General features: G+C 34.7%; 1 protein-coding gene across 1 annotated transcript in view; it reads right to left on the minus strand.

Moving 5' to 3' along the window:
- The window catches only part of ralgapa2 (Ral GTPase activating protein catalytic subunit alpha 2), a 159,208-nt gene that overhangs the window by 67,689 nt on the left and 72,818 nt on the right, over positions 1–18,701 (minus strand). Inside the window, exons 18-26 of the mRNA XM_073826619.1 lie at positions 17,519–17,753; positions 15,475–15,582; positions 13,642–13,835; positions 13,450–13,548; positions 11,867–12,022; positions 5,637–5,765; positions 5,410–5,538; positions 2,275–2,333; positions 1,959–2,067 (exon numbers count right to left, since the gene is read on the minus strand). Of these exons, the coding sequence (XP_073682720.1) occupies positions 1,959–2,067; positions 2,275–2,333; positions 5,410–5,538; positions 5,637–5,765; positions 11,867–12,022; positions 13,450–13,548; positions 13,642–13,835; positions 15,475–15,582; positions 17,519–17,753 (1,218 nt within the window). The remainder of the gene's footprint in view (positions 1–1,958; positions 2,068–2,274; positions 2,334–5,409; positions 5,539–5,636; positions 5,766–11,866; positions 12,023–13,449; positions 13,549–13,641; positions 13,836–15,474; positions 15,583–17,518; positions 17,754–18,701) is intronic.

Below are 18,701 nucleotides of genomic sequence, written 5' to 3' on the forward strand. Positions count from 1 at the left end.
CTATCTTTGTTATTTCTATTTATCACTAACTTATTTCAGAGAAACGCATAGCTGGGTAGATTCCAGGTTAATGGATTGTGCCTACTGCTCTACCCACAATCCTCTCTTGTTCTGGGCGCATGTGGAAACTGAGGTGAGAGAGTGAGTGTTTTCTCAGAGTAATAGAAGAGAGGCCGCCACACATAAACTCCCAACAGAACATGCTTTTAGAGATGGAAACCCTCTTCCTGAGCTTTATTTTAGCCTGAACTGTTTTGTGTCAACATGAACAGGATGTGATCACCGCTGCATAAGAGAAGGAACATGAACACTCAGGATGGAAGCTATCATTTGAAAACAAGTGGTTTTAAATGACTCATCGACATTTTAGATAATCTTATCAATTATACTGCAATTTATTAATAACAGAGTATTTGCAAAGCATTTGGAATATACCAAAGTACAACAGGTGACCATTATATTTATTGAGCGGACATATAAATATATTTGATCAGGAAAAATACAAGCCTTTTTGACCTGGCAAAACAAAGACTGAATGTAACAAACATGCACAATCACATACAGGTATACTTAATCTTTAGAATTATATGGTTGTTTTCAGATGTGAGATTCAGCTCAAAACTTGTAAATGATTAACAATTATTAATACAACTAGGACACATCAATCAATCTGATCTAGGGATGCTCATTTCGGTTAATTCTCCTGACCGACAACCGCTGCTCGTTATCCGAACATTAACCGTTAACTGATAAAATTAGAATAATAAATTCGTTTAAAATAAAAATAGAATGCACGAGTATCTGTGATGATATACATAAAAAAATACAAGCAAATGTTTTATTTTAATGTGCAAACAGCAGCATACAGAGCAACAACAAAAACTGCATTCACATATAACGTTACTCAAATTATCACGCATCAGCAGCGCTTCTGAGAACAGAGAAAATCAGAATGAAAAAAAATAATAATAATATAAATAGGCCTATACTAAATGTGTATAAATTAAATAACTACCTAATTAATATGACAAAACTAAAACACACTGAATCCTTCTATGCGCTTTGAAGAAAGGTACCGGTCTTATTCTTCTCGTCGGACATAAAAACATATAGCAGGCCAGCCTATACCTCAGTGTACCTAGTTTTTAACATGTGGACATGCTACACGGATAGACTGGGACGTTGTCTGTTAACTCTTAGATCCGCGACAAAAACACTTCACAAAGATCCTTTCAATTTGCGGTTCGGGACGGGTCTTTTCATCCACTGGTCATATGTGGAGAAACGTGTTTTCACAGCGTTCAATAGCCAATCACAGACATTTCTGTTGATTACATTATCGCTGTGGCCAATCAGAGGCGGCTATGTTACGATCCACTCACCAATCAAAGTGCCGGTTTCTGTTCTGCTTCTACACCTCTGCGAACTCTCTCATTAAAACAAGAAAGTGTAGACATGATGAAAATAAGAGATTAATTGTACAGTGTAAAGGTTATTTTATTACTTTTTATTAACTTTGTGAGATGAACTGCAGTAATGTATGAGTGACAACTTTCCAGTGATAGTAAGGAGAGCGCGCACTCTTTAGACTATAATTAATTTAGAAATTAAATAACGTTACATTTATTTATGGATTCACTCTTTGATAACCCAATATTGCCATTGCCATCGTGTTGCATATAGGCTACTACATCAGTAACATAAACTAAGAAAAGGTAAAGCAGGTGCTTACTCAGCAAAATATGTCTGAACAGCCGTACTGCACGGACACGCGCCCGTGAGTAATACATTTTTTCTTTCACCATGGAGCAAACGTAAAAAAAAAAAAAAAAAAAAAAAAAATTAAACCGTTTAACTGATAGTAATAATCGGTTAAAATTCTTACTGGCGGTTAACGGTTAAACGGTCAATATGAGCATCCCTAATCTGATCATTAAGAACAAATCAAATACAATTACCTTCAGTGTGACACCCAGGACGTTAATGGCATCTTTGACCTGATGGTGAGTTTCTGTCTGTCTCAGCTCTTCACACACCCACAGCCCCAGACTACAGATTGCTACACACCTAAAACATGGTAAAACACAGTAAAGCACCATTAGCAATTCATATCTTTCACAATATAAAACACATCAGAGTGGTTGTACAGTAATCATGCATGGCATTTGATTAGGAACAAACTAAAATATCAAAAATTAATGCAAGATCATTACACATAAAGATATACGACAGTCAAGAGAGTGGTGGGTAAGGAATGATCTGGTTGTACAGTACCTGGCTCCTTCACATGTCTCATTGCGTGCAGTTTTCAAAAGGATGTTCACAAGGTAGTCCTAAAGATAGAAAGCATGACAAAGACAGTTAATACTGCTACATTTGGCAACATATTAAAGAATTACTGATTTACTCACCCCTATATCATCCAAGATGTTCATGTCTTTTGTTCTTCAGTCGCAAAGAAATTAAGTTTTTTGCAGAAAACATTCCGGGACTTTTCTTCATATAGTGGACTTTAAAGGTTCAATGCAGCTTCTAAGGGCTCTACACAATTCTAACCAAGGAAAAGGGGTCTTATCTATCAAAGTGATTTATATTACAATTTATATACTTTTTAACCTCAAATACTCATCTTGTCCAGCTCTGCGATGCACATGCGTACTCTGTGCACTCTGGTTCAAGACAGTGAGGGTATGTCGAAAAAGTCCCATCTCATTTTCTTCTCCAATTTCAAAATCGTATTACATCGCTGCAGACGTACCGGCCCAGTGTTTACAAAATGAACGTGCAAAGGTAAAACTGTGATGTCGGAGGATTTTGAAGTTGGAGGAGAAAATGAGACGAGAGTTTTTCGACATACCCTAACTGTCTTGAACCGGAGTGCAGTGTTGTTTTTGACAACCATCTTAGATTTAGTCTTAGTCTTAGCCTTTTGGACTAAAATGCTTATTAGTTTTAGTCACATTTTAGTCACTTCTATATGTGATAGTTTTAGTCGACGAAAAGTCATAAAGGTTATAGTCTAGTTTTAGTCAAAAAAAGGGGGAAAAGTAGTCTTTTAACAAATTAATGTAGGTCAGTAAGTATTTTGCTGTTGGGTAGTGTCACTTATAAGTTGTGGAAATAGCAGATCTATAGTTCAACACAATGTGAGCTTCTGGATGGACTATTTTCACCAATAATTACAATAATGAAGGAATGGTTTTAGACATAAGACATATATTTGAAATAATGTGCATACTGCCGCCATCATGGTTAATCGTCTGTCTGTCTGAGTGACAACAATGTGACATGTTGAGCACGTTGTGCGCTGCACGCCAGGTGGTTGGCGTAACCAAACAAGGATAGAATGCTAAAACGGCTTGCCATAGCCTACTAGTATGGCAAAGAGTATTTAATGCTAAAACGGCTTGCCATAGCGGCAGATACTTCTTAGGTTTTAATTGGCATGCACAATAAGCAGAAATGTCGTGCATTTTAAACGTCTGACGGACCACCCACTAACATTTTCGTCTATTCTCGTCTCGTCAACGAAAACTCACACATGTCTCGTCATGTTTTAGTCATCAACGAGCCATTTTTATCTCGTCATCGTCTCGTTATCGTCATGAAAAAAAAGTTGCGTCAAAGAAATGATTTCGTCATCGTCATCGTTGACGAAAACAACACTGCCGGAGTGCACAGAGTAAGCATGTGCATCCCAGAGCTATACAAGACAAAAAGTGTATAAATATATATTTTTAAGAATAAGACACTTATTCTTTGGCTGGGATCATTTAGAGCTCCTTAAAGCCGCACTGAAACTGCACTATTACCCTTCAATCCGTTGAGCACCACTGAAGTCCACAATATGGAGAAAAATACTGGAATGTTTTCCTAAAAAAACTTAATTTCTTTGCGACTGAAAAAAGAAAGACAAGAATATCTTGGATGACATGGGGGTGAGTAAACTATCTGGGAATTTTTATTCTGAAGTGGAGTAATCCTTTACATTTGACAGGTAACAGATGGTTCAAGGTTCAGTTTTGTGGTCATTTAAGTATAGTTTAGATATTTGTACGCTACATTTTTTGAGCAATAGATCACCTAAAAAACATCTGTCATTTCTCACCTTCAAAAACCTGTATTACTGTCACAGTTTTGTCATTGTTTTTTCCCATTTGTCTTCCCCCTGTCATTTTGTGATCATTTGGTTTAGTCCTCGTTTGTGTAATCACCGTCACCTGTGTTTAATCATGAGTTACCCTTTATAAGTCTGTCTTTGAGTTCAGTGTATTGTCGCTCCATAACGTTATTTTGATGTGTGTGAAAGCCCTTTGTGTTCCTGCCTGTTCCAGCCTTGTTCATCTTGGAGAATTCTATTAAATATATTGTTGATTGTTAATCTCGTCTATCGTCTCGTCTCGTCCTGCACACACCCGTGACAATTACCTATTTGTATGAGGAACATTTTTTTTTTCTGTAATATTCTAGCTGTTCTGTTTAATTTATTGAAAGTCAAGTAAAATAAAGCACATTTTTTACACACAGCTGTAAATAAACTTATACTGATACTATTTTGACAACAATATAAAGCCAGTTAAGCAATGTGACTACAAAGATGCTTCAGAAACTGCAACACTTAAATGATGTACAAAGGATTTTAATTACTTTTCAGTGAAAGTTTGAATATACTTAGTTGATTTTTAATAGAGTAACAAAGTATATATAAATATATAAATAAAAGATCTAAGAAAGATAAAACTCTTTGTTTTTTTGTTGTTATTTTGTTGAGTTATGTTTTAACGCCACTTTACCACCTTTTATGTTTGTTGCAGCAAATTATGAAATATTTATGGCTTTGGTTTCAATTTACATCATTTTGATGCAGTGTCAAACTAAATTGAGCAAGAATTCCCATTAGGTGCTGTGTATTACTGCTGTGATTAAATGACACATATCATGGTTTAAGATTTTCGTCATATCATCCACCTGCAAGCATTTCTTTGAGAAGTCAATGGAAAATCAACCCATAACACTTTTATCTTTAGTCGTTCAGTGTGAAATCCAAACACAACTGTGACAGGGACAGAAAATCAGTCCATATGACACATTTTCTGAAGCCATTCAACACCTTTGGTTTGAGAACAACCATTATCAACTAAACATCTTGACATGAAGAAAGTAAGCTATAATTGAAATACAGAATTAATTCAATTAAATTTGTAAAATGTCACTATGCCTTCTCCATCTGTATATTATCCTTTGCATTTGCCATTGACAGTTTCACACCCATATGTGAAACCTGTGATCCCATTAACAAATTAACAAGCTAACTCTAACAGCTGAATGGAGAGCTAATCTCCACTATAAAATCATCATTAGATGTGTGTATTAAAATGTGCGATTTGGTTGACTTTTATAACGGCATACCTTCATGTCCTCTTTGCCAACTACGATATCCTCAGATCCAGGAACGGACTGCAAAGAGGGGATCTGTTGATACAGGTTAGGGAAGCACACCAGCGAACCAAGAACTGTCTGAGCCTCGATCCGTGGAGCCTGACAGGAACATGAATGGACAAAACACCAACATGAAGCTGTGTGCTTCTGTAAGTAGTGTAGATGTGGATATATTTATTTCAGGACAGCAGCAGTACCTCAAAGGAGTCAGTGTTGAGGACACGAGCAGCCGCGGTGATGAAGTCTCCCACAAGCATGGTGAAGCCCGGCAGGCCCAGGAAGAAGAAGCGTGGTGAGCACCACCTAATCATTGTGTTCAACACATCCTGAGCAAATCAGAACATGAGAGAGGAAGAAAAAAAAAAAAGACAGATGAAGTACATAAATCAAGTACTTAAATATGTATGGACAAACTAATAAAATAAAATAAGTAGTCCTTTTCAAAAGTAAATAAAAATACAAAAGAGCTCGATTTATAATTTACACAAGTATTAAAAGTAAAACGTACTGAACACTGAACCATATTTATTTTTCAATTATATTTACATTTCATACTACAATAAGGAAGATGAATAGATGAACACATTGAATATCAGTCCCTCCAGAAAAACGCGGCGTTTTTTTGTGATTGTTGCGGGCAAAAATCCTTGATTATGCGGCACGTTTTCTTAAAAAATGCGATTGAATATGCGGGATATTTATGCAATTTTATGCGATGAAATTGCGGGAACTTGCAAAAACTGCGGGAACTTGCAAAAACTGCGGTTTGGTGAAAAAGAGAGAAAAAAGTGATTCCCCCAACACACTTATTGCCAGATGTAGTACTGTAAGGGGTGAATTTCGTTATTCTGGATTCAATTATAATTATAACATCGACTACTCCACCCTGGGAATCTCTCCCAGGGAAATAATGGTCAAAGACACCCAGGTCTGTTCCCACAAGAATAGAAAAAAGATACAATATTTTATTATTACTGGGATAAAAGCTAAACACACAGACACAATTTAGGACACAAGGGGTTAATATGGCTTCCAAATCAAAACAAAAAAATTAACAAATTAGACAAATCAAAAGTAACACATCAGATGGCAAGGAGAAATAACCAACCTACCCCAATTCCACTTCACTACGCACTTCAAACGTACACTAATGTACTCATTTCACCACAAAAACACGTGTATTCAGATGACACGTGTAAAAATCAGAAGAACAAAATCACTCACAAGGGTACCCATTAACATGGACCTAGAGTGGTCAGCACTCCTTAGCCCGTCCAACAAAATTAACAAAATCAACATCAAATTGACACAAATCAATAAACACACACACACACACACACAAAAAATAATACAATCAAATAGTCATAAGTCAAAATCAACTAAACACGAAAAAAAAAAAAAAAAAAATCAAATGACCATAAATCAAATCAAATCAATAAACACAAAAAAAAGAAAAATTGATCAACAAAAATAGAAAAGCAACAAAATAACAGATGCAATCACATTACACATGGTCCATCAACAATATACACACAACAAAATTTACTCCATAAGATCACGCAAACTCACAACCCTTAGTACCGATTTCTCACGCTCACACACACTCGTACATATACACACTCGCACACGCTTCCAACAATAAACAAACAGACCACATTCAAACCACTCACATCAACTTATAATTTCATCCACACAACAATCTAATGGTACCATACGAACCCCACAAACACAGTCCTCCAGTTGAAACAGTGCGGGGATGGCCAAACGGCCACACGGATTAATATTCGGGTCTCACAATCTCTCGATGTCCAGTTCACTTGATGTGGACTGGTCAGGCAGGCGAAAATGAAGTGAGGCAAGACAGAACGTCGCGGCAACGCGCGACCACAATAGTATACTCGAAAGAACGAAGACAAAGACCCAAACGGAAATGGGATTATGAAATCATGCAAGCCCGCATATTTTGCGCGCGGAAATCTGCAATTTATGCGGCGAAAGTGCGGCGTATTTGAAAAAATGCGTCCCCCGCATAAATATGCGGACTTTGGCTGATTATGCATGGAATCATGCGATCGCAAAATCGCGTTTTTCTGGAGGGACTGGAATATGTGCTGATCTGCACATAAGCTTAAACAATAAATCTTATTTTATTACCAAAACATACACCAAGATAATGTCATTCAGGGTAACAATCTTGTCAGACATATTTACAACAAAAATCAATTTATCACGAAATACTTTCATATATATATATATATATATATATATATATATATATATATTAATATGTAAAATTCAGAATAAGCATGTTGTTTGAATTTTTACATAAATGTTGTGTTACACTGAATGACAATGTATTAATTGACATTTTATTTTACAAAAAAATTAGACACTTTACTTGCATTTAATTACTTTCTAAGGACAAAAAAATCTCTTTTGTAAATTTCTTTTGACGTGGACATCTTAACATCTTTGACCCACCATAAAAAACACATTAAATGTCAATATGCTAAAATATCAATTCATGTTACTGTAATAACAAAACCTACCATATGGTATAAAAAAAAAAATCAAGAATGCATGTTAATTCATTTATGCTCTTTTATTATTTCATGTTTTGAGTCAGACAGACATGAATAATGCTGTGACTTGATAACTGACTCACTCTGACTAAACCATTAAGCTGTTCAGATCAGTCCAATTCACGAATGAATCATCCTGTGCGATTCGGTACAGAGTCATAATTGAATAGTCTTTCAGGAATTAGACATTGCTGTTGCATTTTGGAGTGGGCAATGAAGAATTATTCATTATGTAGAGTAAATAAAATTACACTAATATTTAAAAAAATGTACAGTAATCCTACTTTGTCCTGAAAATCACTCATAACAGATTCAAACTCAGGTTAACTGCAGGCTACGTCTCTGGACTTCATAAGTTACTCTGAAGGTGTGAAACATTACATAATTCAGATTGTATGCTTTAACCGCTTTGTAAACCACCAACCATTTCTGTCTCTCTCACATCAGTTTCTTGAAACCACTGTACCATGCGCACAAACAAACAAATGCATAAACAAACACGGCTGCTCCGTAACTGCCACATTCATCTTCCTTAATTGAATCCTTTGTAAACACTGTCAGACGAAGGAAAAAAAAACACCAATATAGACAACCTAGCAGCATAAAAAGAGTCCTGCTGAGAGGGAGATGTGAAATTGGTGGAAGCGGTGCATCTGCGGGGACATTTTACCCTCATTCTGCAATAACTGACCTTTGCAATGCTTAGCAACCAGTAGTAATTAAGCGCCACCAAACTGCTGCGTGATTACCCAAAATGAGCATTTTGGAGGAAGCGGCAATTCTGCAAAGCGGGACTATTATGCAGCGGTAAATACAGCAAGCATAATCTGAATCTACAGCATGTGTGCGTGTGTGTGTGTGTGTGACAATTTAACATGGCCAAACGGTTTAAGCTGTCAGAGCAGCGCAAGGACATTTATTTACAAACACATGGGTGAATGTGCCGCGATTCATCCTTTCCAGCTGAAGACTCTAGATGTACTGCAGCTCTTAGACAAATACCTCAATTTGTGACCTTTACATGACTCCAAATGGCGGAGGTAAAAATCAATGTGCTGATGGTCAGTGTGTTTTTACTAAATCCAGCCAACAGTCCAACACCTGTTGGCAGCGCTCTTATTTGTTGACTTTTCTGCTCCTATAGTGGTACACAAAGAAAGGTCTAATCATTAACTACAGCTTCGGTGTGACCAGGGTTCCTGTACAGATACATTTCATAGCACAATGTTTCATGTCATTTTTACTACACTAAAATAAATGCTTGTTCTAATATATACATTTTGAACAATACTATATAGTATACATATGACAAATATCAATAAACATGAATTTATTGTATGCTGGTAATTCTATTTTTGAGCTAGTGAATTTCTACTGATTTAAAATCACCAAAAAAATTGACGATGCATGTTAAATCCCACCCGCAGGGATGACACAATGTGAATTTCTGACTGTTTGATTATTGTTTTTATATTAGGGATGTAACAGTATTATCAATATCATGGTATTGCAATAGCAAAACGGTCTTGATATTATTGTGGTCGCATAATAATAAGAAACAATAGGTCTTCCGGCAAAAAGTGTAATTTGTAGAATAGATTTAAACTTCTTATTTTAATATAAAAGGTCTTTAAAGTTGTGTTATGGGCCATTATGCTTTTCCACGGTATCTGTTACACGAACTAAAACTGAAAGCACAATATGGCTTAATCAAGTATGCTACTTGATATGGCGTGGACTTTGTTCAGGTGATCAGCTCGAGATCCGGTGTTTTCTGCATCTTAGAACGGCTCGGTTCACAGTGAATTCAGTGTGCAATGCATGTGTGAGTTTAGATGCACTTTATTGGACTTCAAAATATCAACACCCATTCACTGCCATTATAAAGCTTGGAAGAGCTAGGAAATTTGTCAATAAAAGCTGATATCAATGAGATATGTTTTTGAAAGCTGAATAAATATGCTTCCAATTGATGTATGATTTGTTAGAATAAGACTATTTGGCTGAGATACAACTATTTGAAAATCAAGAATATGAGGGTGCAAAAAATCTCAATATTGAGAAAATCATTTTTAAAGTTATCTATGTTCTTAGCAATGCATATTACTAATTAAACATTAAGTTTTTATATATTTACAATAGAAAATGTACAAAATACATTAATGGAACATGACCTTTACTTCATATCTGAATGAAAATGTATACTTTTGACCCATACAATGTATTTGCTGGCTATTGCTACAAATATACCCGTGCTACTTATGACTGGTTTTGTGGTCCTGGGTCATATACACCTAGGACGTCTTGAGAGTGAGTAAATCATGGGGTAATTTTCATTTTTGGGTGAACTATCCAACATATTATTTTTAGATTTCATTACAATTTAATTTAATTTAATTGTTGTCAAAAAAAAACTTAATCCATCTGAGTTGAGACTACATCAGTTATTTTAGTTGTGTTAAAGGAGCTTAAACTGGATTCAGACTGAACATCATGTTTTGTACAAGACTGAGCTGCACATGTGAAATGTGTTACAATTTGACTATTTAAAAATAAAAAAAATAAATCAAACTTAGTACTATGTTTACCATTCAAACTTTTTTTTATGAGTCCATACTTTGGTGGAGAAAATGCAAAAACTTCAAAAGAAGTTACAAGTCTATAATGGGTACAGAACTCTACAGTACACATGATTTTAACAGTTACACAATTTTCAGTGCACTAGAAAAGAATGAAATAGCACTGAATTGCTGCCTATATCCAACCCAACTCACAGTATTTGCACTTGGCTGTTAAACTGTATCGTCGTAAACACAAACAGTTCTTTCAGAGGTGCGTAAGATGTGAACGCTAAGCTCAACTTTAACAGCTCCATCAAGTAAGTGGTAAAACAACAGCAGAAGAGATGCACTTCTACACTACTGTCCATGTTGTCTCTAAGCTCTATCTGGTCTTCAAATCTGTCCCTGTGTGGATTTAGAGTGAGACTTCAAACCAGCGGTGACACACATACAATCTATTATCGACACACAACAGTGTGTAGATCCACAACAGTGGCCAAAAGCACTTTCGCTGTATATCTTGTCCAGTCTCTATTGCTTTTCCCTTGCAGCTCAACATTCATATTTTATGAATAAAAAGAAACAGAAATGAAATGAGTGCAGTGCCAGCACACACACCACTGGACATCTGAACATATTTCATCACACTACAAAACCATAAACAAACAAAATCTTTCAAGGGATAAAACCTACAGAAAATTGTTTTATATTGGTCAAATTCAGATCAGACTTTCTCTTTTGATTAATACTGGCTCATTGCGAATGTTTAGGAGAGAAGCATTTCATCAAGTATAGAATCAGGCAGCTTCAGAGAGCCTTCTGCATCACAAGAAAAAAGACTGTTGCACCATCTAGTGGTTCAACTGGTCTATTTTTTTTTTAATTCAGATTATTAATATTGATAATTGATAATTAAAATAAAGGAATATTCTAGGTTAAATACTTAAGTTCTACAAGAAGAATTTGTGCCGGAAAAAAAAAATACAATAAAAAATGACAATTAAATAAACAATTACAGCAATGCAGTTCCAATTGAAGTCAAATGGGCTTTGCTATTGTGATGTAAAGTTGTCTAAAACCTCTTTTTATTAGTGGAAGTACTTTTTCCTTAATGAGTATGATTTATGCAAATCCTCTGGAGCTTCCACAACTATTGTCATGTCCCTTCCTGGTCGATAACATGCCAGAAAACACAGAAAACACCCCCACTTTCTGACTGGAAATGTAAAAACAAACAGAACACATACAGGTTTCATAAAAACATGCATGCACAATCAGTTGTACCTGATCGTCGCTGGTGAAGCCTTTGTGCATGACGTGGTAGAGATGCACCAGGAAGTCACTGTTGGGCAGCACATCCTGATGTTTCGTCATCATCTCACAGATCAGCTTATACGCCTGTAGCTTCCCAGCCTTGAACTCTGACGGCAACATGGTAGCCTGAAAACACACATCGCAATTCATTCCTTGCCTATTGCCTATTTATCACTTCATGTGCCTATTCAATTCATCACAAGTTCAGAGTAAATACAGCAAAACATGCCTTAATTAGCATATTAATGACATTGTGCTGTATTTGCATTATACCTAGTGTCAGTCCTTTACATCAGTATACTTCTATATGTATACCACCTATGCTCTGCGCACATTTATTGTATTTTAATGCAGACTATTTTGTTTATCATAAGCATGTGCTGCAGTTATTTGGTCTGTCACTTTAAATGCTTTAAAGTTTCTACTATTCGTAAAAGTTTTTACTATTCAATAACTGGAAAAAATGTTGTGAAAGTGATTCCAAAATATTTGTGTATGTTTTTTTATGTATATAAATTTATATTTGTGTAAGTAAGTATATAACTTTAATAATGTTTAACATTAATTTTTTATGTGTTTGAATAAAGCAGAAAACCCCCCCGAAACGAACTAAACCAACCAATCAAACATTATGCTAAATGTTTATGTAAACAGTATGCCAATCTATGCCAGTTATAATGCACTTTTTTTTTTTTTTTTTTGAAAAAGGTATTTTATGCTTAACAAAATTGCATTTATTTTTTATAAAATACAGTAAGAACAGCAATACTGTGAAATATTTTGCAATTTAAAGAAACCGTTTTCTTTTAATACATTTTAGAATAAAATATATGTAATGCAGATTTTTTTTAAATCATTCTAATATACTGATTTGCTGCTCAAGAAACATTTCTTATTAGCAATGTTAAAACAGTTCAGCTGATTCAATATTTCTGTGGAAACCTGTTCCTTTTTTTTTAGGATTCTTTGATGAATATAAAGTTCAAGTGTTTACTGGAACTTATTAATATTTTCTAACATTATAAATCTCTTTTGATTAACTTAACATGTCCTTGCTAAATAAAAGCATTCATTTATTACCCAATTTTTTTTTTTTTTTACTGACCCCAAAAGAAATCCAATTTCAAGTGAACTGAGACACATTATTGCAGTTTGCTGTCTTCTAACTTCTAGTTGTATTTCCACAGTGATCTGTTGGATTTATAAATGAATCGTTCATTTTAAAAATCTTCCTGGTCTACTGACATTTGTTAAGACACTTGCCTTCAACATTACAATGCTCACAATAACTTTCGTTAACTCTACAATACATAAACCCACTTTACCAGATTTTAGCCTTAGACCCTTAGAATTTAAATTACCCTTAGACAGCGATGCCATAGAAATACACAGAGCTACTGCACAAATGGAAGCTCAAAGACTGTATTTTAAAGATGGTGATGTGCTTGTTTCTCTGGTATATGAATAAAGTCAATACAGTATTTTTTTTCTGATCACTATAGTTCTAGTCAAAATAAAGAGAATGCTCCTGATGAACAGTTTAAGCATGTTACCTTAAATAGCCAAGAGGCCAGCATGCGCAGAGGAGGGATGAACAAAGGTCTGGCCATGGCTGTGTCTGTATCCACTCTGATCCCAAGGTTATCTCTGATCTAAAATTGGAGTCAATGAAAACAAGACACCTTTTGCATTTAGTTTCTAAGGTAACTATAAACAAGGCTTTGCTGGGAATGAATGCAACCTACCTTGGCCAGCTTGTGCCAGAGCTCATAGAGGTAACTGAAGACCTTGGCGTGGATGCGGGCACAGCGGATGCTGTTCACATCACCGAGAATCCCCAAGATCCTCCTCCAGAGAACGAAGGCTGAGTCAGCGTGCCAACCGGTCAAACTGCCACCGGCGATGATGCTGATGTCATCAGCCAGAAACTCACTGCTGTCTGTAAAAAAGAGCAGACACACAGAGTATTTTACAGGAAGGAAAAACTAAACTTTTAAAAAGCGTTGAAAGATCCTCTGGTTGATGTTGGCATAACAGATGTCTTTCGATGCAAGATACATCTGATTAAGAAATAAAAGTCACTTAAGCCGATAAAGTTTACTTTCTATCTATCATATGTAATTGCACAATTTATAAGGCCTCTCAACATGATCAAAATTTTGCTGAAAAACCTGTTGAACACAATCTACTACTGTATATGCCTTCTGTTGTCTGATTGATGCATTTTAGTAAATATTATTGCCCACCTGAGCTTCTTGCATCTTTTGTGTTGTGAACTTTTTAAAATAAAGTAAACATGAAAATAATTTTGATTTTGTTAGTAATATTTCAAGATGAATACTTACTGGATTAAAGCAACTTTGCTTTACTTGATTATAAAGACTTTTTTTAAAACCTGTTCAAATGTGAGTATTAAATATGATCAGGCTTTTGATGAATGTTTATTGTTTATCTCTCAATAATTATCGTAGTGCACTGCATTATATGTTTCACTTGTTAAAGTAAACATTTAAATATCATCTTACTAAGACATGTTACTGGAGATATAGCGCGATTAGACTGATTTTTATATTATTTTATGCATCTGCTGTACTGTTATAAAGATCTCACTGATTAAAATTACAAGCTATCCGAAATTTTATCAGAATTTAAAAACAGACTTAAAACTTAAAACCTGTTTAAGACCCACAGAAACCCTGATATGATAAAACACAAGCACACAATTGAATTTAAAGAAAACAAAAGTATAACAAGTATAACAACTGAATAACGGCAAATGCCAAAAAATGGAAAATACCATTCAAACTAGTGTTAAAGAAGTTATTTTCCAGAATGAAAATTCCCTAACAATTTACTCACTCCCATGTCATCCAAGATGTTCATATCTTTCTTTCTTCAATTGCAAAGAAATTGAAGATTTGAGAAAAACATACCAGGTCCAAATTGCAGCTTCATTGCAGCTTCAAAACAGATCCCAGCCAAAGAATAAGGGTGTTATCTAGTGAAACGATCTGTCATTTTCTTAAAAAAAAAAAAAAAAAAAAAGATGTGCAAGCATGCATGAATATATAATGTATGAGGTCAAGCTAGTGCAAGGTGATCATTTGCGTTTAAAAAGTATATAAATTAGTATTTTTCTTAGAAAATGACAGATTGTTTTGCTACATAAGACTTTTATTATAGCCCTTAAAAGCTGCATTGAAACTGCAATTTGGACCTTTGACCCACTGGCCACCATTTAAGTCAACTGTATACAGAAAATTCTTGCAATGTTTTCCTCAAAAACCTTAATTTCTATTCAACTGATGAAAGAAAGACATGAACATCTTGGATGACATGGGGGAGAGTAAATTATTAGGAAATTTTCATTCTGGATGTGAACTTCTCCTCTAGCGTCATTGTTCCTGCCCATGAAGAACATTTCAAATCAGTTATTTATGAGGTTTCATTTTGCTAAAGATGTTGTCTTGGAACAAAGCCACCTATGTAAAGGTTTGGAAAGATGTTGCGTTTGATGAATGGAGGAAGAGTGAAGTACACAAGATGAGTTTGGGAGGTTGAGAGGATGAGTGCAATACCCAGATGGTGAGGCAGATTCATGGCATCCTCCAGAAGCTGAGGGCCCTCACAGCAGCCATGAGGCACGAGGAGAGCCGGAGACACTGGGGGACAGTGAGGATCAGACCCTACACAACAACACAGTGATGGATGGAAGGGAGGTGGAATCACATTTCACACAAGCAGGGGAATCAAATACTTAAAGACACATGATGCACAACGCCTGATCCTGATGTGCAGAAATAATACAATAATCAGTAGCAGATGCTAAGATAACTTAAAGCAGTGGTTCTCCACCTTTTTTAAAGGCCCAACACTTCTCAGATAAAAAGCTTCAGGATTACAGGTATTTTGAATGTACTTCAAGACTCCCCCTTTTTAATCACTGAATTCACATGACTTGTACAGTGATTCATGATTTACTAAATAAAGGGGCGGTCACACTAATCAATCACGCAATAATTTTTGGATGATTCTGCAGTGTCTTTTTTTTAAACATATATTCAACATTAAAAAAAATATTAAAATGTCTGCTGCATATATGTTACAATTTACTTTATTTTGCTATAGTATCCTACACCCACTAGTAAAAAAATATTAACAATTGTACCTGGTGTCTGAATAATTTTTAGTTTGACTGTACATGTAAGTATGCATGTTTTTAGTTATTTATTCTATTTAATTTTAATTACACAATAATTTTTTTTTTTGGGGGGGGGGTTATTGAACTCATGCATGAATTTGCTTATGAATGTAAAGTTTTTTCCCCAAATATGTTTCCTTTTTTTTTTTACATAATTTTTATCATCTTGATTCCCCCTTGGATGTTAGTGGACCTCGGGCTCCTAGTAGAGAACCACTGATTTAAAGGAATGTTCTGGGTTAAATGCGTCTATCCTCTTACAGCACCAGTGGTAACCTAGTGTATGAATAATAAACTGATTACAAATACTGTGCACAATTTTTGTAAATTTTTTTTTTTAATAGCAACATTTCTATTACTTTATAATGAATGTGCCTATATGACATGTATATAAGGCTTTTTATCAGCCATCAGTCTACCCACTCTCTAAATACTGTAGTTAGACATCGAAGATGTTAAATCTGTAATAAACCATTGACATTAATCTCATGCTAACATGTATGGGTCAAAGACGAAAAAGGGTTTAAGCATAAAAACAGTAAGTGTAATACTGCTTTAAATTGTTGTTTTTCCAAAAAAGTTTTGTTTCATTTTTGTTTTTGTTTTTCCTGAGCAAAAACATAAATATCTTACATTCTCCCTAATTTACACAAGACACCCACTAAAATGTCATTCAGTGTAACACTCTTGCCAAGCATATTTACAACAAAAAAATCAAACGAATTACTTTCACCTTACATTAAAATTGCCACATCCTAGGTTTTGCCCATTAGTCGGTAAGAATTTTTTAGTAAATTAAAAAACACAATGAAATGTAATATGCTCCCTTATTCTTTTATATTTTAATATGTAAAAGTCAGAAAAGCATGATTTTTTACATAAATATTGTGTTACAATGAATTACAATGTAACATCATTTCAACCAAATATTTACATTTTATTCTCCAAAAATGTATTTGAAACCTTAAAGTAGACACTTTGCTTAAATTTAACGTGCTTTCTATGGACATAAAATCACTCTTGTAAATTTCTTTTTACGTGGACATCTTAAAGTCTTTGACCCATAATCTTTAAGAGTAAAATGTTTACATTATCACAGTGTGATAAAGCATTAAATGATGTATTTATTGTGGTGTTGTACAATCACCTTTAATTTTTTCAAACTAGCAAACAATGACAAAATCTCACAGATGCCGCTGTATTTAGCCCAGACTATTCCTTAATATGGCGTTCTGCTATCATCTTCATTATAAATACTGAGACCAAAGAAATGGACCACAAAAACAAGAACATCAAGAACAACACAACTTTCAAACACAGAGTGTGACAGTACTTGCTGCTTTGGGTTTACACAGATGGGACACACAAGTGTTGGGCGGGATCAAGGTTCAGAAGGGATGAGTTGTGCTGAGATCTGGTACCTGCAAGTGCTTCAGTGTGGCTGAGCAGGAGGCTCCTCTGGCTAACAGTATCCGCAGTAACACTCATGCTCATGCTCATGTCATGAGTAGAGGGAGAGTCCGGCTCCTCCTCAACCGCATGCCACGACAGCAGACCCACCTCAGCATCGTTCAGATAGCCATTAGACGTCTCACTGCTCACACTCTCGCCTAAAAGAAGATAGGTTATATTGACAATATTAGTTATTACATGATTCTTGAAAATGCAGATATCTGGGGTCTGTTATTCTCTGATAATGACTGTCAATAGCAACACTGTATAACAGACTGTTAATACAAGTATCTGAAAATGGTGCACCTCTCATATCACACCACATCTCACTCACTTATGCATTATACAAATGCATCTATTTCTAACATACAATGCCGGTCAAAAGTTTGGGATCAGTAAGATTTGTAATGTATTTTAAGTAAGTTTCTAATGCTCATAAAGGCTGTGCTTATTTGATCTAAAATACAAAAAAATATATATTATGAAATATTCTTTATTTTAATACACATTAAAATTTTAATTTATTTCTGTGATCAAAGCAGAATTTTTCAGCATTATTAAGTCAGTATTCAGTGTCCGATGATCCTTCAGAAATCATTCTAATATACTAATTTAATTATGAGTATTGAAAACAGTTGTTGCTTAATATTTTTTTGGAACCTGTGATATTTTTTCAGGATTCTTTGATGAACAAAATGTTAAAAAGAACAGCATTTATTTAAAATAGAACAACAATATACACTTGTGTTCAAAAGTTTGGGGTCAGTCATTTTTTTTTAAATAAATTCATACTTTTATTCACCAAGGATGTGTTAAATTAATACTTAATTATAATGAATATATTTTGAATAAATGCTGTTCTTTTTAACTTGTTATTTATCAAAGAATCCTGAAAAAAAGAATCACAGTTTCCGAAAAATACTTGGCAGCACAACTGTTTCCAACATTGATAATTCTAATAATAAATCTGTATATTAGAATGATTCCTGACACTTAAGATGAAAATTTAGCATTGCATCACAGCAATAAATTATATTAAAGTATATTAAAACCATTATTTTATATTGTAATAACATTCTGCAGTATTGTTTTTTTTTCTGTATTTTTGATCAAATAAATGCAGTCTTGATGAGCATAAGAGACTTCTTTAAA

Source organism: Garra rufa, chromosome 21 (genome assembly GCF_049309525.1).
Source record: "Garra rufa chromosome 21, GarRuf1.0, whole genome shotgun sequence".
Taxonomy (NCBI): domain Eukaryota; kingdom Metazoa; phylum Chordata; class Actinopteri; order Cypriniformes; family Cyprinidae; genus Garra; species Garra rufa.